Source organism: Metarhizium album, assembly GCF_000804445.1.
Source record: "Metarhizium album ARSEF 1941 chromosome Unknown scaffold_6, whole genome shotgun sequence".
Classification (NCBI taxonomy): Eukaryota; Fungi; Ascomycota; class Sordariomycetes; order Hypocreales; family Clavicipitaceae; genus Metarhizium; species Metarhizium album.
The window spans coordinates 813,619-838,784 of record NW_024467580.1 but is presented as its reverse complement, the minus strand read 5'-3'; the positions used below and the strand labels follow the sequence as shown (position 1 = coordinate 838,784).

The 25,166-nt window shown below is 54.1% G+C and overlaps 4 protein-coding genes across 4 annotated transcripts; 2 read left to right on the top strand and 2 right to left on the bottom strand.

The window, feature by feature from the left end:
- Positions 1–6,191: 6,191 nt before the first annotated feature.
- Positions 6,192–7,317, top strand: MAM_03355 (short-chain dehydrogenase; the record flags this gene model as incomplete). The annotated part of the gene is made up of 3 exons (XM_040822154.1): positions 6,192–6,266; positions 6,310–7,075; positions 7,190–7,317. The coding sequence occupies 3 exons, from the start codon at positions 6,192–6,194 to the stop codon at positions 7,315–7,317; spliced, it is 969 nt and encodes a 322-aa protein (XP_040679959.1).
- Positions 7,318–7,764: 447 nt separating this feature from the next.
- MAM_03354 (Sodium/calcium exchanger membrane region) lies at positions 7,765–10,386 on the bottom strand (the record flags this gene model as incomplete). Its single annotated transcript, XM_040822153.1, has 3 exons — positions 7,765–9,195; positions 9,264–9,341; positions 9,541–10,386. The coding sequence occupies 3 exons, from the start codon at positions 10,384–10,386 to the stop codon at positions 7,765–7,767; spliced, it is 2,355 nt and encodes a 784-aa protein (XP_040679958.1).
- Positions 10,387–14,384: 3,998 nt separating this feature from the next.
- Positions 14,385–17,845, bottom strand: MAM_03353 (serine/threonine protein kinase; the record flags this gene model as incomplete). The annotated part of the gene is made up of 4 exons (XM_040822152.1): positions 14,385–16,223; positions 16,295–16,888; positions 16,961–17,344; positions 17,495–17,845. 4 exons carry the CDS (start codon positions 17,843–17,845, stop codon positions 14,385–14,387), a joined length of 3,168 nt encoding a protein of 1,055 aa, XP_040679957.1.
- Positions 17,846–21,876: 4,031 nt separating this feature from the next.
- MAM_03352 (Protein phosphatase 4 core regulatory subunit R2) lies at positions 21,877–23,400 on the top strand (the record flags this gene model as incomplete). The annotated part of the gene is made up of 3 exons (XM_040822151.1): positions 21,877–21,938; positions 22,013–22,061; positions 22,123–23,400. 3 exons carry the CDS (start codon positions 21,877–21,879, stop codon positions 23,398–23,400), a joined length of 1,389 nt encoding a protein of 462 aa, XP_040679956.1.
- Between the last annotated feature and the right edge of the window lie 1,766 nt (positions 23,401–25,166).

Here is a 25,166-nt window from a genome sequence, read left to right as displayed (position 1 = left end):
TTATCACGACGTAAAGCTTGGTAAAGGATTCTCCATTGTGAATCAATACTGCCAACATTCCTTGTAAGCCAGCGGGGTCTCCTTGATGCGAAAGACTATCACGCATTCTTGTTAAAACTCACGCGTTCTGTCTTTTATGTTGTTTCCAAGTTTTGATACATGGCCGTGGCCCAATGCCCCGTTGAACTTCAGTCAAAATGATCCTTTCCCGAGGGAAAGCCCTCGTAGTCATTGTGACTGTTTGCACTGCCCGTTTTATAGACGGGCTGTCGAGTGAATCGCCCGCAATGTATATCAACCACATAACGCAGATACTCCAAAAGACCTTGATATCATGCCAACACCGTCACAGCTGCCATCATAATAGTCTTACTAGCAGACAAGATGTGAACTACTGTAAAGCAGACTGCACTCCCACCAAGCGCGGAGGCTCATCCTGTGCCATGAGCAAGAGACGCGCGCCCGAGGACATCATTGCCTTGAGCAGTACTACAAGATGTGTGCAGTTCGGTAAGAGAACATTACGTGAACTCAGACTACGAGAGACGGGACGATATGTAGAGAAAAGGACATTACTGCCCGCCGTACACACTATATGCCCTCTGTTTCCGCAAGTCGGCGGCGGCTACAGAGGGCCCTCGTTCTGCATTCAACAGGCGGTCAGCAGCGCAACTCTTAATGAAGGTCAGTTGCTCATAGGAACGGCCATGTACAGTCTTGACTGTCGTGTCTGCGCGCGGTGTATACATGGTATGAGTTTTGAACCCTCGCCCTATAGCTCAACAGCCAGTATTATATATCCGGGCTTGGGTTTATATTTACTTTAGCAGTGCCATTTTTGGCAGGGCCTTCATTATCGATTCTCTGCAAGCAATAGCCGGGCGTTCTATGAGTTTCCAACAATTGTCAATCTGATTGCTGGTTCTGGCCCAACTCCGTATGCGGCTGGTTCGGCTTTGAACCCGGCTTTGTTCAGTCAACCAGATGACAAGACGTGGGCTTCCATCATGACACCACGCAGTGAAGCCAGGCCATTTGATGAACGTGCTCAAAAATTTCCAAACGAGCACGATACGCTGTAAGCAATTTTACTTGATCCGCACAATGTTCCAGCGACTCCCTTGGTTTGGCAAAGCAGATAATAGCTAATGCCGTATTTCTTGGGCTTGCCAGGGTAAATACACTGCGAGGACTCATACCCGGTATATCTATCAGCACCTGCAACTGCGATTACCGTCTTGACGACCGCAAGTATAAAGGACGGCGTGGCACCGCGCTATTCGAGTATGACAAGGACAGTGACGGCAAGCTTAAACCGGATGGGCGTCTTTTCTACGAGAGATGGGCCAAAATGGGGAGCAGGCTTGTTTGCATTGTCTATCTACACATCCAATAGGATGTCATCTGAACCTGCTGATATACGCATGTTTGTCTCAAAATAACATGTGATTAGAGAATCCGCTGTTAGATGGACGTGTAAGGGCTCAAAAAGCTCACCAGAGGCTTTCGTAGCCAGAGTTACGCAGCCGAGTCGTAGTTTGCCAATGTCAGCCAGGTCTAGCAGCTCAGCCATGTGTTCAATGACCTGGAGCGGGCAGGTTCCTCGTTGCTCAACCCGATGGACCTGACCAACTCGGGCTTTATGTACATGCTGGGGCCTGTGTAGTAGGCGGCAAAGGGGTGCCTTGATGCCTTGGCGCCCGAGCCCAATAGTGGCCTATGAGGGCATCGTGATGGCTGCAACCTTTGTGCATTGCAGCTAGTCATGTGGTTGAGGCCTCTTTCCGTGCAACACTCGGAGCTGGCTCGAAACGAGGCGTCACGCTATGGGATTGACTACGTGAATGATGACCCGTACATGACGCCTTCAAGCGCCCCGTCTCTGACGTACCCAGGCGCCTTGAGATTTTTTCACTACACGTGTATGCTTTTCGATCAAAGAGGACAAGACACCTTCTAGTGCGGCCGTGGCATCTTCTTCAACACTGACGGCGCAGTATAGCGGCGCCTCGTCGCACGTAGAAAGACGCCGGCGCCAGACGAGCTGGCACCAGGTTCGACAGGTAAAGCTAGGAGCTGCAGCACGTGGCTACTAGTCGATTCTTCTTCGTTTCCCTGGGGTATAAAGCTTGAAGCTGCCCGCCTTTGGAGCAGCAGCAACACTTGCCAGAACAATCATAATCAGACTCGAGCACTCAAGCACTCGGCATTCAGTCATTCCACCATTCCAGCATCCAAGCACTCACACATATACACACTCCTATTCTCACAGACCCATCTTCTCAAGTTTTCACGTTGAAAAATCCAAACGAGCAAAACACCGCGCACGCCGCACGACCACATATTATCAACCCATCACACATGATGCCCGTCTTTTCCATTTTCTGCTGCGGCTTGTACGCTTTCACGATGATAGTCATTGATCCCACATCAGACATCCCTCCTTCAATGGCATTTTTCGCCAAAGTCCGCTACTGCCTCTTCCGTCCACGAGTATTCCGTTGGTTCGCGGGTATCACGGCCTACATGACCGTGGACACTGGAATCGTGTGTTTTTCAGGTCGGAGACTACCAGATAAAACAGAAGTCCTCATCTGTTTTCTGTTTCCCTGTGTCTTGGCAGTTTTCATGTCAACAATGGAGTTGGTTAGAAAGGGGCCATGTTTCAAGGGGATTATGAAAGAGGTATACATGGATTGGGCCAAAGAAAACGATCCTGAGAAGTATGCGCTCATTTTCGCGAGGGACGCTGTGTAACAAGGGCTAGTCTTGGAGATCAGGGCTTGGAGCAAATAATTCGTATTTACATATAATGTTATGGGGTCTTGAAGATACTTAGTTCCTTGACTTGATAGACCTAACGAATAAGGCGCTTTGTATATACAATGGCGCTTGTGTGTGTAACCTAACCAGGCAGCAAAGGGGTGGTGCCCCTTGGTGCCTAAGCCCACTAGTAGTAGCCTATGAGGGCATCGTGACAGCTGCAACCTTTTGTGCATCGCAGCTAGTCATGTGGTTGAGGCTTTTCCGTGTAACACGCTGAAACGGCAAATTAAAAGAAACACCAAGGACCTTGGACGCCGTGGGATTATGAGATTGATTTTGAGTCATCACTGCAAGCCTTGTGTGCATAGCGATTGTCGCCCTTTCGTGATTTCGGGATATAAGTCGGTAGGTGGAGGAGAGTTGACGCAAAATTTGACGGTGGAATCCCGCCGTGAGGATTTGAAGCATCTATGGACTACTTTGATAAAGCCCCAATTCCATCATCAGGCTCTGTGAATAAAAGCTGTTTCCGCTGCTGAGTGTATCTCTACTTCCCAGCCCTCTGTGCTCTTGCTTTGATGCTCGCTCCGTGTCACAGGGAGCCCACCCGCGACCCCTCGCGATGTTCGGCATGGGCCGGTGTTGGTCATGATGTTTGGCCGGATATTGGTTGCACAACATTGTCACGAGGGAGGTATTGAGGCCTTGGGCTCGTAGGAAGCCAACGGTATAAATGGAAGCCCTTGGGGACCAAGGACGAGACTGAAACCAAGGCCCTCTGGCACCCGAAGAGATCATCTTTGAATTGAGTCCTTTCTCCGAGCCCTTGCAGCACAAGCCCTTGTCGCGCTCGGCCATAAATGGCCTACAAGCTATGGAGAGCAGTGAGGTCGATATGGAAATAGACACTAGGCCAGCAGATTATCAAGAGATGGATTTCGCATCTTATGAATAGAACGAACGTTCTAGGATGCCGTCGCCGCCTTCATGGACGTGTAATCATGGCTCTCCCACATCTGCTGATGCATCGTGATATCCGATGATGATGATGCTAAAGATGACAGCGATAACGGCGTTTGGCGTTAAGATGATAGTTTGTATGTTCTGTGACAAGAGACCCGCTCTAAAAAACAAAATAAGATTTATCCAACCACACATCTGAGGAATCCCAACAACGACATCCCCCGTATATATAAACGATAACCACAGTGTAACATTCTGTCGCTTGAGCCCAGTACAATTGTCCAACCCACACCAAGCGAATGCTGGTCAGAACCAATCGCCACCGTTGACTCAAGTCAAAAACCAATCCAATCCTTCAATGAAGGACCTGGTACCATCCAACGCAGCCAACCAGGTCCATTCAGGGTAGTCACGTCGTCTCCGAGCGTATCCCAGACATCTGCATTGTCGACCTTGGCGTTCTCCCGAGAAGCATTTCCAGCGTTCTTCAAACTGCTAGGTTCCCATGCCAAGGACCAACACAGAGCGAGAGGACTTGCAGAAGCACCACACGGGGCTCCGTAGGCACCAGGTGCAGCAGGGGCTGTTGTCCAGAAGTATGACATTAGAGAAGATGGAGAGGACGGATAGATATAGTGCGAAGGGGCTTGTTGGATGGGGACTCGTCAGATACAAGGCTTTAAGATCCCAAACTTGATAAGCCTGGATGTGTTGTTGGGAGTTTCGAGGCCGAGCTGGGATGGAGGCATTTTGCGTACGAGGGGACGCATCTCGCAAGGTTGTAGCCCTTCAATAAATCAATGCAATCATCTCCAATCTCTCGTTCAGCTTCCTCGACATCGTGCTCAACATCGCCCCCCTGTTGACCGTATGGCCCCATTCAAGCTGTCGTGGAAGTTCTCTTGACCATTGATTGTGAATTCTCGTATCTGCGTAAATTGTGCGCGAATATCCTCGAATATTTCTGAATAGTGTGTGATACATCCAATACGAGAAGGCTCGTAGAAGCACCCGAAGTTTCGTAAACACTGAGTGCAAGAGAGCAGTAATATAGAAGTGTGAGTCGCAAGAGTTTTTTCGGTAAGCCCAAGTGCACGTAGGTCTTCGTTGAGATAGCCTCTTTCAAATGAACCGAAAAGACCTTAAATTTCAATAAGTGTTGGGACGATATTCTTCAGTGTGCAGTGGACCAGAAAGAAAGAGTGATGGTTACACTAACAAGACACGATGGATTGCAAGAGGGGTCCGTCGGTACTTCTAGCCCAACTGCTAGAGGGCGACTCATGCGTGTAGAGCCCGGATGAGGATGATAATGGCCCCAAAGGCACGAGACGAGGAAGGCTGAATGGACCCGGAGGTCCAATGGATTGCAAGAGGGGTCCCTGGCTGGACCAAGGCGAGGGTACCAGGGTTGTCGTGGAACCGTCCGTCATCCCAACTGGAGAGGCTTACCAGGGTCCTTGCGGCACATTGCCGAACAAAGCGTCTAACACAAACTTCAAAAGAGGTTTGTGTTCCAGGGCAATACGCAAGGCCCCATTCAGGAACTGCAATTGCCCCGGCGTGAGCACTATGATCACCAATGTGACCGCACAGACAGCCCTGGTAAGTTCCCCCGAGGGGGTCGGGACGAATCCCAATGCCGTACTAAACATCTATTGCTTGGTGACATTAGCAGGGATGACTATATCAGACGGATGTAGCAGAGAGGAAAACAAAAAGTTGCAACACTTACTATTTGATATCTTTTTTTTGGAAAAAAAAAACGCTGCGTTTCCAAAGAAAAATTGTAGGATATCGGAGGGGGCCGGCAAAGAGAAAAGGAAAAGAAAAGAAGCAAAAGAGAAATCGAGCAATACTTCTTGAAAAGGAGCCTTGCCGCTCTCCTCGCTCTTGCCATTTGGAACTTGGATTGCAAGCTTTGAACGTGCAGTTCTGTAAAAGCAGGCAGGTGCGGCCCCCATGCTGTGATATCGGAGCTGCCAAGGGAAAGCGACAAACATGCTTGGTACTGGCCAACAAGACCTCGAGGCTGCGGGTATTTGAACCCCTGTATTTCGCGGAGCTGCAGGCCGGGAGGGAAGGCAAACGGGCGCCGGGTGGAAGCCTGGGAACCCGGGCCCCGACAGGCCGGCACAGCCCCGACAGGTGAAAGGGGTTGAATGCGGTGGCGCGACGGCGCGGCGGTAGGGCGTTCCTGGGCCATTGCCACGTGTGTGGCGCGCCGCTGCCCACAACCAACCTCGGCAGTTGCGCCGCGACTCGTGACGCAACAGGCGCCCGTGTCCAACTGCCGACCCCAAGTATTGTTATACAAGGCCACTCCGTAGTCCGCCGTTTCCATCTACACATCTACGCTCACCTCCAGACGAGCGCATCACATCACCTACACGCCAGTCCCGCATCCCATCTCGCTCCCGGCCAACAGCGCACCCAAACCGCCACCGCCACCGCCAACCGCCATGTTCAACCATCTCCTCGACCAGGTGTCCCAGCTCTACCCCCCCGAGCCATCCTTTACGGAGTCCTCCCTCCCGGTCCGCTCTTCTTCCCCGACCGCGCTCACACAAGTCCAAAAAGGTGTACATCGTCACAGGCGCCAGCGCCGGCGTCGGCAAGGAACTCGCCCGCATGCTCTACTCCAAAAACGCACGCGTCTACGTAGCCGCCCGCTCCGAGGAAAAGGCCCTCGCCGCCATAGCCGACATCGAGTCCTCGCAGCCCTCGTCGGCCGGCGCCCTCGTCTTCCTGCCCCTCGACCTCGCCGACCTGGCCACCATCGCCGCCTCGGCCCGCCGCTTCCTCGACCGCGAGCCCCGGCTCCACGTGCTCTTCAACAACGCCGGCGTCATGAGGCCGCCCAAGAACTCCCTCACCAAGCAAGGCTACGAGCTGCAGCTCGGCGTCAACAACCTCGGCGCCTTCCTCTTCACCAGGCTCCTCTCCCCGCGCCTCGTCGACACCGCCAAGTCCGAGGCCCCCGGCACCGTCCGCGTCGTCTGGGTCGCCTCCTCCGCCGCCGAGGCGCCCCAGGTGCCCCGCGGCGGCGTCCGGCTCGACGACATGGCCGACCGCCCCCGAAAGGGCCCCTTCGCCAGCTACGCCCTCAGCAAGGCCGGCAACTACCTGCACGCCGTCGAGATGGCCAGGCGCTACAGGGACCGCGGCGTGCTCAGCATCCCCCTGAACCCGGGCAACCTGGACTCGGAGCTGTGGAGGACCCAGACCCCGCTTGTGTCGAGCCTGCTGAGGACCTTTGTGCTGCACCCGCCCAGGTACGGCGCCCTCACGGAGCTGTTTGCCGGCCTGTCGGATGCCGTCACCCCAGACAGGTCCGGTGCTTGGGGTGAGCTTTTTCTCTTCTTCTTCTCCTTCTTCTTCTCTCTCCTCTCCTCTTGCTTCGGCGCTGGCCCACCGTGCACGGCCAGCCGCACGCTAACCATGAACCCCCGAATAATAGTTGGGCCCTGGGGCCGATTCCTGACCATACGAAAGGACTTGCAAAACGCAGTCGACGACGGCACCTCCAAGGCATTCTGGGATTGGACCGAGGAACAGGTGAAGCAGTATGAGACACCGGCCAATTAAGGGGCCAGGCCTGTTGTGACGTGGGATCGTGCGATTCTTTGCCGTACATGTAGCAACAAGGACGACCACGACCACCACGACGACAACGACGACAACGACGACAACAACGACAACAATCATGGTCAACATTGTCAGCTGACCCCTAAACTACAACATCGAGAACCTAATAATCGTCTTTGAGACTGTATCATCGACTCCACGCTGACATACCTACATGGCTGGAGACTCTTGTGCCCATACCGGATAAACCTAATGTGTAACAATGTATTTACTATAGTCTATCTCCTTTGTTTGGTTACGTCTCCCATGCAACTACTACTCCCCAACATACTAATGCCACCCACTTCTCCAGCCTCCCTCAATTCCTGTGTGACGTCATGAGGCCCGGTACCACGCGCGCCTAGTCTTTTTGGACAAGCAAAACGGCTGCTGTCAGCTCGAGTGCCTTCAGTCGCTCCATGAATTTGCGTCCTTTGGATCTGGATAGAAGAATGCAACGACAGCAATGATGATGTAGACGGCACACAAGAGTGCACCTTCCAAGTAATTGCTGCGACCGTCCAGGACCAGGAAGTTGACAATAAAGGCGGAAACAAATAGACAGACTGTTTCAAAAAGGGTAAAGTACAACGTCATTTCCTTGTCCATGATCCAACCCAAAATCACCACCAGAGGCGTTACAAATAGAGCAATCTGGATCGAACTGCCGACGGCAACACCAATGGCGAGGTCCATTTTGTTCTTCATCGCCACCGTGACAGCCGTGACATGTTCTGCCGCATTGCCGACTATGGGTAGGATGATTAGGCCAATAAAAATTTCTCCAACACGCGACGTTTCCGTGACTTCCTTGATAGAGTCAACGAGAAACTCGGCGCAGACGGCGACCAATCCTGTGCTGACGAGAAGTAGGATGACAGACGCCCAGCGGGTCAAGTGCTCCTCACCATCGTCATCATCCAACCTTTGTGAGGCTGCGGCGGCAGTATTGAGGGACATGAGGGGGATCTGGGCGGGCAGCATGGCGCCGGGCGGGCGAAGATGTTGCTGGTGGCTAAGGCGGTCAGGCAACGAGTTTGTGCGACGAATACCATATCGAACGCGAGGAACAGGTCCGGCCGGCGGAGGTGAAGCGTCAACCAACGTCCTTGGATTCTGGACAAATACGCTCGGGGTGAGGTTCTTGACGGAAAGGGAACGAAAGCCTTGAAACGGGCGCTTAGTGTTGCTAGACTCGTTGCCGCTTTCCGCTGCCACGCCGGTCGGGGCGTCCAGTTGAGCGGGAAGGGCGAAATCCACCCGGCGTGGTTCAGACTGACCACCAGCTGGCACGCCATTCTCAGGCAGTACGCTGGTAGCTTCTTGCTTTGCATCATCATCGTGCTTTCTGCCGTGTCTCCTGCTTTGCTTGCGGCGCGAATGTCGACGCTTTCGGTGCTTTCGATGTCGGTCAACCTTTTCGTCGTCGGTAGAATGACCATCATCAGTCGAGGGCATTCGTGGAAAATATGGCTTGCGGGACGATGACGCCTCGGAGGTGGCTTCCTCGTTGGGGCTTGGGTTTCCCGTTACAACTGAGCCGCCTCGCACAGCTCTGGCATCAGCCGTGTCCGTGGAGGCAAACGAGGGCTTGCGTCGCATTCCACTTCGTAAAACTTTCTTCATTTTGCGACCAATGGTGCCTCGAGAATGGCCGGATGAGACTGAGTCAGAACTAGAGGAGCTGTCGTCATCTGAGCTGCTCGAGGTATCCAACCATGCAGCAGCAGGGCCAGGTGTCGACTCGGCATCAACAATGTGTTGTGGCGTGGATTCATACATGTACGCATGGGACTTGAGCTGAAACAACAGGTAGATGATGTAAACAAGAAGCAAGATCTAAGTGGTGGGTGTATGTCAGCAATCATCAAATCGGCTCGAGCCTGGGAAGAACAGGCCCAACATACGACACTGGTGCCGCGGCTTATTTTGAGGGACTGAGCATCTGCAAGTTTGTCGTCATTAAATGATGCGTGAAACGCCGTCTGTAGTACGCGTCAGTAACTGGTTCTGCGACCCTCCATGCGTACGAGCAGATACTGACAGGGAGCACCAGGCTAATAACGCTGAGACTCAGAAGACAGGCGCTCATTTGCGTGACAGTACTGTTGTAGATCTGTAAAAAACTGTTGATCAGTCGACGACCGGGTGTGGACAGAAGGAGATTCATGCAGCGAAACGGACCTGTTCGCGAAAGCGCAGACCGCCGAGGAAAAAGCCCATGCCGAGTATGAGAAGCAGGTTCGCCAAGATGGAGCCGAGAAGAGACGCCTGCACAATGCGAATCTGGTTCTTTACCAGGGCAATAATAAAAATAATGAGCTCGACAGCATTGCCAAAGGTCACGTTGAGCAAAGCGCCAAGAGAGTCGCCCATGTTACTGGCAACAGATTCGGTAGCGTGGCTCAGTAGTCCTGCAAGAGGGATGACGGCAATACAGTTCATGGCAAAGACAATGCCGCCGTGGACACCATGGATGTTGGCAACGACAATCCCAACGGGGACAAAGACCAACAAAATGTTGAGCCAGCTGTATGAAGCAACGAGCCAGAAGGATCTACGAAGCTCTTGGACAAAGGTTCGCTTCCGCCTCGTTGGGGTACCATCATCACCAGTATTACTGTCGACGGACTGTGATTTGTTCGTAGTATCCAGGTCAATACGACCTTGTTCGGGCTCTACGACGGACCCCTCCGCATCAGCTTGCGTAGATGTAGCAGGCGCAATGTTCTTAGCGGAGGGTCCGAAGTAGCTGGCATCCGACTCGGGAGGCTGAGCCTTTTCACGGAAGGCCAAGGGGTTGCCAAGGTGGCAAGAGGAGTTGCCATTGTTTTGGCTGTGCCCGGGGGGGGCCGTGGTCGGTTCACTAGCCTTGGCGATGGAGGACGATGCGACTAGGGGGGGAGAATTGGCGTCGGTGGCGGTGGTGTGCTGTCGATTGGGCAAATCATCAAACACTCCATGGGCTTTTGCTGGTGCGCCAGGGCCGTTGTTATCTATATCAGGGGGATCAGAAGACGATTGTGTCATCGAACAGGTGTTGGCAGCACGAATAGCGCTTCCAGAGGTCGAGATGCAGGGGCGTCAAGTAAACGACAGAGTAGGAAGTCGGCTGAGGAGAGAATTATCGGGCCCGGCGTTGCAAAAGAAGAATGAAGACGCAAACCGGATCGATGGGGTGGGGGAGACGAGAAGCCAAGAAGAAGAAGAAGAAGCAGAAGCAGAAGAAGAAGACAGCGGAGCAAGACTGAAGTAAAAGCAAAGCAACCTCGGAGACAGACAGGGGAGGGGAGGATGCCTGGCCCTTTTATGGGCGATGGACTCACTGTCCGCTGTCCTGAACTCTAGTCCCGTGGGCGAGAGAGGGAGCGCGAGAGTCTCGGGCAGGGAAGCTGCGCCACTGATGCTACCAACTTACGATGTGGGAAAGAGCCGGAGGGACGGACGACGGACGGAGCACGGAGAAGAGCGTCAACGTCCATGGCATGGTGGGATGGTCAAGGCTGAACGTTACCGGCAACGACTCAGCTACACCAGTATTTAAGAGGGGCGACTACGGAGCGCGTACAAATCAATTAATGGCTAGCATGGACTGCCTTGGTAAGTTAGGTGGCAGTTGTAGCCGTCAGAGAGAAGCTGAGCCCATCAACGCCACCAGACAGACCCCGTCGACTCCATCGATCCAGAGTTGTTTGTTAACCGGGCAGTCTCGAGGCTTGCTGGTGGAACGCGGGCGGCAGTTCATCTCGGGCGATCAACCATGATCCATGTCGTTGCCAGGTTTTTGCTTGGGTCTCTGTGTTTTGTTGTTTCACGGCATCTGCCTGGCTGGCGGGGGAAGAGTCACGGGCAATTGCGTAGCACGGACACTTTGTCTATCTATTTGTACTCGGCAAGGCACACCACACCCGGAGGACTGAATCTTGATCTGTGATCTATGACGAGAGGGAGCAGGATGACAGGGTTTATGTCCTGCACAACTGGCTGCGCGGGGGGCTCGGTCGGGGCAGTACTTGAGTACTTGGAGTACGTGTGCGCCTGTTTACCGACGTGGGTACTTTGTGTACCAAAGTTAATTCGTGTCTGCTTGCCCATTCCCTGTATGCTGGGTTAAAGCAGTAGGTTCCTTGCTGCGTCAACCCCTTGCGATAGGCAAGTACCTACTTAGTACCTAGGCGCTTACTTTAAGTACTTTCTAAGTCCACTGTGACCCGCCCGCGGCCGGTTGTGCATGTATGTGACCTCGATAAGCAAGTACCTACCTAGTACTTACTTAAGTACTTTAGGTAAACTACCTAGGTACCTTGGTAGGTAGGTACCTACCTAGGTACCTACCTCGGAGTCCAGAGCTACGGAGCACATGATTGCAACCTCCTCCTGTGCCAAGTCATTGCCTGCTCGGGACGTAATTTCTCGCCTTCGCTCCGTGACTTTCTCCCCAGTCGCTCAACCACCACTCCGTGCGGTCCTGAACGTCCCTACGTCATTTCTCGGCCTTGGGGGCTTCCATCTCGATATTGATGATTCCATCTCCATTCCTCCCTTGCCCTGCCTTCCTGCCACAGTGCCACACGCCACGCACTAGGCAAGACTCCAATCACCCCCCCGCAGAGACCACACAAGACATCTTGAACGTCTTTCATCGCCATGCCCACCCACACGGAGCACTAGTGCTTCAGTTGCCCATTTCTCCCGTCTGCTTGCTCGGCAACTCGGGTCTCGGCCGAGGGGATGTGGCTCCCCTTGGCCGCCCGTCTCGTTCCTGCATCGGCAAAAGGTCGAGACGGGGCCTTTTCACAACACTCGCCAACATGTCGAATCCCGCATCCAACCCCAACAAGTGAGTTTCGTTTTTCAAGGCAAGAAGAAGAGAAAACTAAGGTAAAAGAAAATGCCACAATGTACTGAACCATCTCGGAAGCTTTGTGCCGTGGTCGGAGCGACCGTGCGCCATGAATTCCAGTCGTCTCACCAGCTCCGACACGGTCGAGTCACAGCGTGGCCGAGAGCGTGTCATGCTTGCGGTACGATGCAGCACTGGTCAGGCAGACATCGCCTGCCCCCTTTCCTGCTGCCCGCAGGGCAAAGGAGTTGCTCTGGCCGCCCGGCGACGGCCTCTGGAAGTATAAGCATACGTGTGCATGGAAAGCCATTGCCCGGGCCGACAACAAGCGTCTTCGTTTCTCGACGCCAGACATCATCCGGGGACTCCATCATCCATCTTCGAGGCTGGAATGTAATACTCGCTCGCACACGGCCTCGTGAGCGATCCGACCCTCGTTGCCGTCGCCGACGTACTGGCACCGCCTGCACAGGGGTTCGGCACATGGTGTGCTTTCAGTACGGACATGACCCAGCTTAGTGTGTGGCGCAGGTCCACGGCCAGATCAAGCTTATTGCCGGATGTGCGGACCAGCGAGAGAAACAAGCTCCCGCCAGCCATCAATCAATCCTTGATGCAGCCCTCGACGGTCCTGCCATTGCATGTGGGCGGCCAAGGCGGTAGGCGACGACCTCGTGGCTCAGCACTCCGACCTCTCGTGAGACGCAGTTATTATTCTCCGGCCAAGGCTTGGACGCATGGCCGCTTGTCTGGCGTCATGTCATGTCTCGGCACTCGAGCACCCCTGACCATTCGAGGGTCGGCCAAGTACGGAGTACGGAGTACGGAGCTCAACTGGCACAGTGTAACCATTGACCCTCGCTTCCCCGGTGGCTCGGTGACAGCTAATCCATGGTTGCAGAGTAGTACAGGGGAAGTGAATAGAAAACGCAACACGTCATGGGCACGTTGCGTCCAATAAAGAGCAATTGATCGTCACCGAACACCCATAGACTATAGTCCACCCCTTGACGTAGTCCGGGCCGCTTTCGCCTCGAAACCAGGCAGTCATAGTGATGGGCGGCAGCACAGAGCAAGGGCACAATCTCTCGCTTCAAAAGCAGCCAGCCAGTAGAGGCTTTGGGTATGATGCAGCTGCCATTGAGTTATGTATCCTACGTCAAGCTGCAAAAGTGTACAAGTCATTCCATGGCAAAGTGCCCGAGCCGACCCAGGGACACACACACTCAGATGTCGTAACGGCGATTCCGTGACGTGGCCATGACAGAAAACCCTTGGCCAACACGTCAAGTCACGGCAGGGGTTGCGATGCCCGCACGGCCCTTGGAACGAGCTAGTTCGCCCGTTCTTTCACTTTCAGCCCATCTCATCAATTTCCGTCTAGACTTCATCTTGTGTACTATGGGTAAAAAAGCCGACCCTCCTCACATCGCCCGACTTGCCTTGAATCAAAGCACCATGTTGCTGCTCGCTCCAACCATGCCCAAAAGATAAATGGACAAGGAAAAAAATACAAATCTCAATCGAGTATACCACGCACAGGGGGTCCCTGTCGACAAAATCAGTCCCTTCTCCCATAGGCTGTCGACTTGTTCACCGCTAAATCTTTGCTGAGCCCGAGTCTACACTCCCCCAATGTACATCCACATCTGGTCTTCCATTATTTGGGCCCTCTAGGCTTGAAACGGCCATAATATTGCGGTATCATTCTGCGCGGGATACAGAATCAAGGAAAGACAGCAAACGACCAAGTGTCAAGGGGACCAACGGCCCACCAACAAGAAATCAAAAACACAAAACCAAACTAGCCTTCCGGCATTATGAGCAAGAAAAGAAACCCTCGCAACGCTATGTCTTGCTCCCGCGACACGCCGCAAATCACAGCGGGCCGAGACGAGCTGAGGGCATTCCCTCGGAAAAGTCCTCCAGATCCATCTTTCCCGTGCTGAGTCTGTCTGAGCCCAGCTGCATGGGGCGGCCAAGAGTCGACTGCTCGCGCTGCGTTTGTAGATGGACCTCTGCTGTGTCCGCGACTCGCTGGGCATTATTCAGACGCTGTTGAAAGCATCAATTGGCGGCAGAAGAATTGCTCACGACGATAGGAATAGGAATGTCTTTTGCTCGTCGTCTCCATCGACTGCTGACAATCCAATGCAACAGCACCTTTCACATCCACACCTCTCCGTCACCTCTCATCGCCACCTCGAGCCCTGCCTCGTCTTCTAAAGAAGTCCATGACTCGCTTCGCGGCACCACTGCTTCCCTCATGTCCCCTGAAATCGTCTTGGTCGTAGGCGTCTGTGAATCGTTTGTGATTCTTTTGCAGGACGCCTCGCTGGCCCCGGCTGCTGGTGGCTCGCTTATTGTCGTAACCCTCTGCGTCGGGGAAGCCGTGATTCTGGGATCTCATCTGCGGCTCCGTAGGTGGGCGACGGATCTCTACCGACGTTTCAGATCCGCTGGTAAAGTGGGAGCCGGACTGCATGTGTTGAGGAATTGCGTTGGATCGACGATTGTCCAGTTGGGTCGAGGCGTATCGTTGATGATGGACAGGACTAGACCTGTCCGTCTCTTGCACATTATCGAAGAAGGGTGCACTTCCTCTTGCATCTCCTGGGGCGGTCACGCTTCTTGGAGGATCCAGTCGGCCTGACTGAAGCGGCAAATCCGTATAAGATCCAACCTCCGATGAGGCCGGCTCTGAATAGTCCTTGCCTAAGCCAACAGATTTCAATGAGAAAGATGCCGGTAGTAGAGAGAACCGCCGTCTCTCCTTCTTGTCACCAGAGCCCTGGGACCCTGCGATGCTACCGCTCCTCTTCTTACCCAGACCCAAGGAGAACGACCGACGAGACATCTTGGAATCTATCGACGGCCTGCCCGTTTGCTCCTCTCCTTGCACCAAAACATTCGTCATGCTCACAGGTGGGTATTTTTTAGACTTTTCGGGTTGCTGCTGTTCTGGCTTCTTCCTGTTTCGGCCGCCGAATACAGATGTACTACGACCTAGGAGCTTTGAACCAATTTCTCCTATCGTGCTTGATCTCTTATGGCCTCTGCTTTCACTGCTTCGTACCTCGTGGAAGCCAGACATTCTAGCAAACTTGGGTGGCACACTCATGCTTGTTCGGCCCATGGCGTCGTCCTCGTCGGGGTTCGAAGGTTGCTGGATACGACCTTGAACATTGGTGTCTGCTACAGCTGGTGGGGCAGGCTGTCCGTAGTTTCCTCGTGCTTGCAAACTCATAGACGCAGCCGATTGCATAGAACCTCCCGTCTGAGGTCTGGCCACAGCTGAAGCGCCAGGCATGTAGGCGTTATCCGTCGCGGCACGAACCTCACGTGGACGGGCTGAAGTCGTGGCATGAGCACTTGGTGGTCGCCTAGATTGTGATGACCTGCCATGTACGTCCAGAGAATCCCGGAGCAGAGTTTTGTCTCTGGAAGAACTTGGGCGGACGCCTTCGTAGTCCCGGTTGAGCGATACTGGCGGCCGCGAGACTACAGGATCTCTCCCACGTTGTGTTTGCGTCGTTGGGGCCACGTATTCGACCTGAACGGTTCGGCGCTTGGTATCCTTGGGTGTGCGGTAGGCCGATTCCGCTTCTTGGTCAATCTTTGCGTGTGCCTTGGCAAGCCCACCAACACCAGCCTGAGAAGGAGGCTTGTGTTTCGGTGCTTCGCGTACAGAGGCGCTCCTGGTCACCATCGGAGCGTCGGCAAATTCCTGGGCAGACGTGGTCGCGTTCTGAATGTCAGAGGGCAGTGTGGTGGAGCTGGTAATGAACTCGACAACATGGGCATATTCGCTCAGCCAGCTATGACGAGCCACCTCGAATAAATCGGCTCGCTTTCGGGGATTGGGGACCAGGATGCGACGCAGTAGATCTCGTGCGTGTGGTGTGACATATTCGGGGAATGTGAGAGGGGTAGAAACAATATATTTGTACAGCAGGTTGATGTTGTCGCCCTCGGGATTCGCGGGGTCGTCATCAAAGGGTAAATAGCCTGCCAACATGGCGTACTGTGAAACAAATTAGTACCACCGACATTGGGAGGGGTGGCAAGGACATAGCTGCGGGAACGAATACATACCAAAATGACACCGCAACTCCACACGTCAACTTTGCGGCCAGTGTACAGAGAGTCGCTGACTACGAGCTCGGGCGCGGCGTAGCAGGGGCTTCCACAACTCGTCTGCATGAGATCACCTATTCTCATCCCGTTGGGTTTGACTTTATCCAAACCCATTCTTTTCACGTGATCCCTGTCTCCCAGCTTGACTTCTTCTTCCTCTGTGAGCTCTTCGTTGGGATCGAAAGTGTTGGCAAAGCCAAAATCGGTAATGATAATGTTTCGGTTGCGGTCCAACAACAGGTTCTCCAACTTCAAATCTCTGTGAACGATGCCCTTCTTGTGCAGATAGCCTACTCCAGACACTAGTTGAGAGAATAAGCGGCGCGCTGAGTGGTCTTTCAGATATCGGTGATTCAAAATGTAATCAAAAAGTTCACCGCCGGAAGCATACTCGAGGATGATTCCAATGTATCTATCGGTCTCTATCATGTCTATTAATCGTACGATATTCGGATGTCGCACACCTCGCAGGATTGTGACTTCTCGCCGGATTTTGCCCAGTCGTGAAGGGTTTCCACCAACAGTGTCTCTCTTTATTAATTTGATGGCAACCTAGAGATCCAAAGTCAGCTTACAGATTCAGGCATCGAAAGGTAGATAGTAGTGAACCCGTCTAATTCATACCTGTACGCTGCTGTCTTGCTTCCAGCCCAGCTTCACCTTACCGAATTCACCCTCGCCAATTGTGTTTCCTAAAATGAAGTCTCCGAATTTGGTAGTTCCTTTGTGGCTCCGACTATGGTCGTGCCGGCTGCGGCCGCCACGTCGCTCTTCGGCCGAAGTATTCATGGACACAGCAGGTGGCTGTGCGGCATCTTGATCATCTTGGGACAAGGCGTGGTGGTCTGCTTGGCCGTTGGACTCCTCGGTGTTGGGAATCACACGGATCGAGTGATGATTAGGGTCGTGAATGGGGTTCGAACTTGATGCCGGGTTGCCGCGAATGGGTATTGCCATCTCCACGGCTCTCTCCTCTGCGTTGCTGGAACAGCGAGGCTGGTCTCGGGGCTGGTGGGAATTAGCTGGCCGCTTGGTCCTTGAGGTTTCCGAGTAGCCATTTGTGTCACCACGCGAGCCACTCCGTGGCCCTTCCACCTGATTGTGGCGTGGAGAGCTACCGGACACGTCGTTTGGATGGTGAATTCGCCGGCCACTCACAGGTTGCTGCGTGAACGAAGTTGTCCGAGGGGGAGCAACTGGGGGCATATTGGCCAGATGTTCAGCTCGGGAGGAACACTGCTCCTGTAATGGCGCAGAAGTATTAAGTCGGCTCGATCTTGGCACGGTTTGGTCAACGGGAAGAAGAGAGTCGCCGGCACCGCCGCCACTCGTCTTGCGGGAAGAGGGACGCCTAGAGGAAGGTGATGAGGCTACGGTTCGATGAGCATCGTACGGCTCCCGGCCGGGGGAAGAGTGTGATGGGCCGTACTGACGGTTGGAAGAAGACACCGCAGGCGAAGGCAGGATGATTGGTTGCTGGGGGCCAGATTGTAGGGCTGCGGACGACATGTTCCAAAGTGCAACTGAGTATCAGGCTGGGAGAGCAACTGGCCTCGGTAGCGGCGCCTTGGGCGGATGCAAGGGCGATGAAGTTGTATTTAGAATCCCTCCTGGCGGTGATCAATCGACGAAGGCGCGAAAATTATGTTTCAGGGTGCAGTCACAGACGACAGCGCCTTGTTGCAGCGCAACCAAGTGGCGCAACAGCCAACCTGGGCGTCGTGGTAAGTTCAGCTGGTTCGTCAGCTGCGCGGTGCAGAGATGCGGTGCGGTGCGTTGCGTTGCGTTGCGTTGCGTCGACGCGCGCGAGGCACAAGGGGGACTCGGCTTCGGGATCAAACAGAACAAACCACAAAAGGCAGCAGAGTAGCTTGCTGAGGGAGGCACGAAAATAAAATAAACAAACAAGAACAGACTCGACTCGCCGGAGATTTGGGTCTGTGGTTGCGCCAATGATACAGGCCCCGTTATCTCATGGTTTCGGCGGTCAAGTCGCGGGCTATGGTGCGATTTGTTGTTTTGTCCTGGAGCGTCGAGGCCCCGAAGTTACGAAACCCCTGAGTGGAGGACGCGCGGGCGACTCGCGGGTGACGGGTAGTGGGCGAGAGGACCAGTGGACCAGTGGGATGGTCGGTGGACGGCGACTGGACGGGGCGGCGTCAATGTCAATATGGGAGGCAGCGGATGCTCTCCTCAGTCACACCACTCGTACTCGGGCAGCCGGCCGACCTTGTGCCTGGATAAAAATGGCGTCCGAGTCCTGAGCCTGAGCCCGAGGATTCGTTTTGTCTCCTCCGCACGGAGTCGCCGGTGTGAGATGATGCTGGGATTGTGAATATCGTGGCCTCTGCACTGCAGGTACAAGTGGATCGCCGCCAGACACGGGCGAACGGCTTTCAACGGGGCCTCGAGTCAATCCACTTCAACTGGACGCGGGTACGGAGTAGCGGTCGTGATTAAAAAAGCTGTCGTCTTGTTACCCCGTACTCGGTGGACCAGTACGTCGCGGTCGCTTGTCAACGCGGTCGGATCACCGGCGTTTCTTGTTTCTTGCAGTCAGGCGGCGCAAGCTTAGCGCAGCACAGCACAGCGCAGCACAGCACAGCGCAGCACAGCACAGCGCAGCACCAGGTGACGGCCAGGGCAATGATTCCTCACTTTGAGCAGCTTTCTACTCCCGAAAGCTGGACGCGCAATTACCAGAGCTGGAAGTGAGGCTGGAGCTGGAGCCGAGTGGAAGTGGAAAGTTAATAAAGTTGATGCTGGAGCTGGCAGGCGCAGCCTTTTCCGTGGGGCAGGAGCGTTGGGACGCGCAGCACTGACGGAAGGAGCAGAAGGAGCCGAAGCGACCAAGGCAGAGAGACTTGGAGGAAGGAAGGCGTCTAATTTTGAGCCAGAGCCAGCCTGCCCAAGGGAGACCCCCGGGGAAGGAGATTGGATCACAAATGAGATGGAACCTCGCTGTGGAGGCCTATACGGAGAGCATGGCTCGAGGGACATTAGCCAGTGCAAAGCGTGCAAGCATGCGCATTGTTAGATTCGTGAGATGACGGGAGGCTGCCTGGGCCCATCCCTCCATATTCTGGATTCTGGAGTGGGACCGAAGCCAGGAACATGAATGACGAGGCGGGCATGTCCGGCACGTTCAGGTACCGCCCGACTGCGAGGTGTCGCGGAAAGCCACGCGTGCAACCATCGGAGGCCTCAGGCACCAATGAATGGTACTTGATTGACGCACTGGGCGTGAAGTCACGACTCACGGTTCAGGTACGTAGTCGGCAACCTCGAATTTATCCAGACCACGACGGGTCGACGACTTCGGTCCAAAGAGCTTCTTCTCCTCCCACCGGGTATTTCCATCGTCTGCGCGCCGTCATTTCCAAGCCCTGAATGATGGGGACCTCGCCGCCGCCGACGGCGTGGCCGAGTTGAGCCGCCGTGGCGTTTCATGCTTCATGCGGCCAGTTGCTCCATTTACTGTCCTCAACCAAGGTGGTCGTGAGTAGTAACATACTTGGCAAATTCGAGCCGGAGTGGTTTGTCTGTCTCCCTTCCACAAGCACAAGGGTATCGCTCACTCTCTGTGCTTGCTGAAAGGTGACGAGACACGAACCGTTGCGGGCTGATTGATGGTCACAGTTCTCCCGCCACATGCAGCTTGCGACTCGAACATGGCGTGGCTCGACACTGCTGGCTGTTATTTCAGGGCTGCCAACACGATTCCGTGCCTTCATACAGCGCCAAGGCAAGGTACATGACTACATGACTACTAATATTATCGACTAGTAGTACGGAGTACCATGGTGGCCCTTGGCGGCTTGACAATCCGTGGTGCAAGGGACAGGCGCTCGGACATCTCGTCAGCCAAAACTGACCGCCAGATGCAGTCATGCTAGGGCTTCATTAATGAGTGAGACTATCTTCATGGCACTCTCGCGGAGGAATGCTCCCATTCGCAATGTTTCATGCACAATGTTGTGTATTGACTACTACCACCATCTACCACCAAAGTACGGAGCACTTGTTGAAGGATACTGTTACCGTCCGGATGCAAGACATGGCAACACCAAGCCTACGCAAATTTCCAGTCACCTAGACCAATTGGACGCTGGCGCTGCGCTAAATAAACTATGTACTGACGGCCAAATTGCAGCAAGACGTCCGACGATCAGCCCTCGTATCAAAGGGACGACAAGGCTATTACCGTCATCACAAGCCAGACAACAGCGCAACATTGTTCGGGTCCCTCTTCTTCCTGTGCTTTGGTCGTTGGCTCGAGGCGAACACGCTAAACACGGTTTCATCAAGACCAAGCAAGCTAGTGTGCCCGTATCATGCACTAGGACGTGTGTTTTTGGCGTCTCTGTTCGCCCATGTTGATCTTACTCGGCACTATAACCACTACAACGGTATCAAAACAGGTAACTCACAATGGCGGCGACTACAAAAATACGGCTGGCCAAATTACATCTTTCATGCAACTACTAGTTCCGCATAGTGTATAATGTTCCAAGTCCCAGCAAGAGGCAAAGCGTGCATGGAAACAAGGAAAATACATAGTACTACTCGCAAACGGGGCGAATAAAGAATTATGCCTCCGCTCCCTTGGGCCAACCCAGCGAATGGCCCATTACGACCTTCGTCATCCCTGTCTCTGCAGAAAATTAACGGCCCCAGCATCCCTGCGAGAGTCAAGCCTGCAATGTGCTCCGTACCTCGCTTGATTTGAGGGCGCGCCTTGCTTGTTTGAGACTGGAGATCGACATACATACGTACGTACATATTTTGTAAGAAAAGCAAAGATATGTTTTTGATCGCCTGTGGATGCATGGCCATGCAGCTGATTAAGACATCACAGCATGTTAATACTAATACCAACTGAGGCGTCGTGCCCGAATCTGTCTTGCCATGTAGCTCTTGTCTGGTGACAAATTGACTTTTTTACCAAGACGTTTTGCTTCCCGTGACTCTGACTTGAAATCTTGGCATAACAACAGCTGCAGCTTCAGTCTCCCTGTGTGGTGAAATTTCATGGGTTCGCCTCCATCATCATAAGTGAAGTTGCGACTGGCACATAGCCTGCTCACGCTGCCATTTAAGCACTCAGTTTTCGACATCCTACACTGAATCGCAGAGTAAAATAGATCCGCCGACCCTAGTGTTCCTCCTCCTTGTTTATGGATGAGAGTGTCCGAAGTAATCAAGGGCAGTGTACTAAGTCCTCCACATCAACCAAAGCGGTTGGCCAGTATGACCAAGTGTAGGACAAGGTGTGCGTGAATAACTACACTTCTCTCAAATGTCGCTCAGATGTAGGTCATATCGAAAGTCGGGCGTGACAAACGACCCGCAGTGTTGGTTGAAGAAAGAGAAAGCCTCATTGGTCCTGGGGCGACGCGCCTGGCCCGCAGTACGGCTTAGTCAGCAGTGCCATCCCACTTTTTGCCAATGAACTACGGCACCTCCTCCAACGACAGCACCCAAGCATTGCTGCAAGCTTTGTTCGAGATATTCGAGATACCCCCACGCACCACTTCATCATGGAGGTGGACAGTGGAAGTGAAACTTTGAGAAAGATCGCAGCAGGCGGTTCAGTCGAAGAGTATGTCTTCATGCGCTCGCGCCTGCTCATTTCGGCTTGTTTGCACCGCTTTGGATGCTAATGGACTGGAACAGAGGCACATGGCCAACCGTCCGCGCCGACATCATCGCGCGACTAAACAAGGTACCGTCCGCTCAGCTGCCATGAAAATATACATCCAGAACCTGGGCTGACGCCGATGTAGATTGTGCGCAATGATTTCCCCATACCAAACCTTCCGCCACCGACCCCTGCACCCCCGACACTAGATAACAGCCTGCTCTCGCCGGTACCCTCATCACCAACAGAACACACCGCGTCTCACGAGGCGGACAAGGAGAACAACGCTGCCTACAAACCAGCCGATCCAAGCTCGCTCGCCCCGGGTGAGCTGCCAAAACAGGTCCTTGACGCGTTGGGCGACATCAAGACGCACCTCGAGACGTTCGCGGATCATGCGCCGCACACGATCCAGCGGCTGGGGGAACTCATATTGGAACCCAGGGCGCACTACAGGGCTCTGACGTCGTATCTGCATGCCGTCGACCGAGTAGCCCGAGTTACCTCCAGTACCAACGTATACCCGCTGCCGCCAGCCATTCCGGACATGTCGACCATGGGGTTAAACGGCGACGAGAAAGATCCTGCTTCGTCCGTATCGTGGAGCAACCCCGCGGTCGCGACGCTGGGAACAGACGAGGCTCTGGGAGGCGCCCTGCTGACTCCTATCCCGTGGCTGACGAGACGGAGTCCCGAGGGCAACGGAGACGCACCCGCATCGGCAGGAGCACAGATCCACAGCGAGAGCACAGAAACAATCGAGGGGCCAAACGGCATGGGCAGGATCGAAACCGTCTCAGTCAGTGTCAACGGCATCCCGTCCACAGGACACGCGCGCGGCGTCACGCAGGGCGAACTCCTCCGCCAGGAACAGCGTGCCGGTGTCGTCCCCGTCAGTCAATTGAATAGAAACCAAGAGTCATTGAACGAAGACAACAAGGACATGGACACTGAAGAGGACGGCGTACCCCACGCACGCGGGCCAGAAGAGATTGGCGTGGGTGACACGGGCCCGCAGGGAGTGACGACCAGCTACATAGGGGAAGACGGCGTCTTGATGCAGGGAATCGACGTGGAAGCCGCCGTCGGTCGAAAGCAAGACGATGACTACGAGCACGGCCAGCAATATACCAGGTCCAGGGACGACGACGCAGGCAGCACGTCAAGCACCGAAAGCGCGGGCACAAAACGCGAGGCAGAGCATGAACTAGAAAGCGAGCCGGCCAAGAAGGTCAAAGAGGACAACTGTGATTCGCAAGACGTGGTGCTAGAGGAGGCCTCGGCCGAGGCCGCGGAAGAAGCTACCAGATTAGAGGCCGCCGATCCGGTAGTAGAAGAAAATGCCCCAGCGGGTTCAGAAGCGGAAAAGGAAAGTAAGGAATCAGAAGATGCGTCGAGTATCAAGGCAGAGGCAAGTGCCTAGGTGGCGACCTTGGTTATCGCCCGCGGCAAAGGGTCACATGAAGACGCGGCGTAGAGTACGGGTTACAGTCCACAGGGCTTCCAGATACCATGCTAGGATGAAATATTCGCCAATGGCATGGATACCGGAGATGCGATGGTTAAGGTTTTTCAGTCCAGCTTGCAGGCGTTGTTGGGTGGGACGGACATGGGCGGTCGACTGCGAAGAAGTATACACACGCCAACCCCAGACATTAGAATTGAGGCACCTATCTAATATGACATGCGCCGTGTCAGAAACCCGAAATCTTTGTCCACCTGAGACGGGCGGGACCGACGTTTGCGAAGCATTTATAGATGGTGGATGCGGAACCTCTGGATGACGCTGCGAGAGGATGGTCATCTTTCCCGGCTCTGCATGCGCACGTTGAAATCCTCCGGTGCCACATTTTTTTCCCTCTTGTCTCGTCGCTGGAGATGTGCTCTGATGATGAACAAAGTGCGCTTTCACGCGCCATGTTGTTCGTGGTAGAGAGCATATCTGCAATGGGGAAGTCTGGCCGGCACGGCGGAGACAGCATTAGACATGACTGACGGTTGCAAAGGTTGCCAGCGTAAAGGGGGCCTTGATACAATAGTCCAAGGCGTCCAAGGTGAATTCGTGGTCTGCGGGCACCGAAATAAGCGGAACAAATGGGGCAGTCATTCGATACCGTCAGGGCGTGATGCTCAGAATTAACGTCAAGAAGCCTTTTTTTTTTTTTTTTTTTTCAGTGCTCGGCACATTATCAACCCTCAACAACGCAGAATCAGCCAGCCACGACACAGCCGGAAGATCAAGTCGGCCTCGACGGACTGGCGAACAAAGCAGTCTGGAGAAAGTAAACATCCTCCCTGACTTGCCATGTCTCTATGGACGTACGTCGAGAGACAGTGAAGACGGCCGACCGGCTGACCGACACACGCAGACAAGGAGTGTCATTTTCTATCTGCTGGCCGGGTTGTTTACGAGAACAGACCGTCACGCTCTGGTAGACGAGACGAGACTTTGGCAGAATGACGAGACTATATAGAGCGCCGGTTCGCCGCGCGCTTTGGGGTTTCGGCTGCTCGCTCCTCGCAGATGCTGTCGATTGGCAGATGAGCAACGTGCCCGTGCCTGGTCTCGACCAGAAGACTCGTGATGGGTGATGATTTGTCTGAATTTATGCTATATTGGCGTCTACAAGGTCAGCTTTTGTATGCATGTATGTATGCATGTACATACACCAGGCGGGATGACTGTGTGGCCAGACGGGAAACGCGCAGGCTCAACTCGGCCCACGACTCTCTCTTTTTCTTCCCACTGGGCCGCATCTCGCAGGTTTTTTTTTTCCTTCTCCCTCGCGAGGTGAAGCTTTCGCGAGCAGTCGGAAATCATCGAAGCATGACTTTACTAGCGCGTTTCAGACATACAATATTGCTTCCCAAAAAGGAAGGTAGGTAGGTTCCTTGGCAAACCATCAGGCATCCCAGGCGTGCAAAGCCTATCTGCATCCCACCCATGGGTCCAGAGCGTGATTCTTTGGAATGGAGGGTGTGGCATCGGTGACGATGACGATGCTTAGAGCAACAAAGTAAGTGGCCTCGACGCGATTCTGGGACTGGAGCGTCAGACGCAACTTGCAAGTGTGATTGCCTGCTGACACGGGCTTGAGCTTCCAATCAGACGAACTGGGACCGAGACACGCATCTATCGAACAATGGAAAAGGGAAAAGGTAAAAAGCTCCAACCTCGGGTGCGGCCTT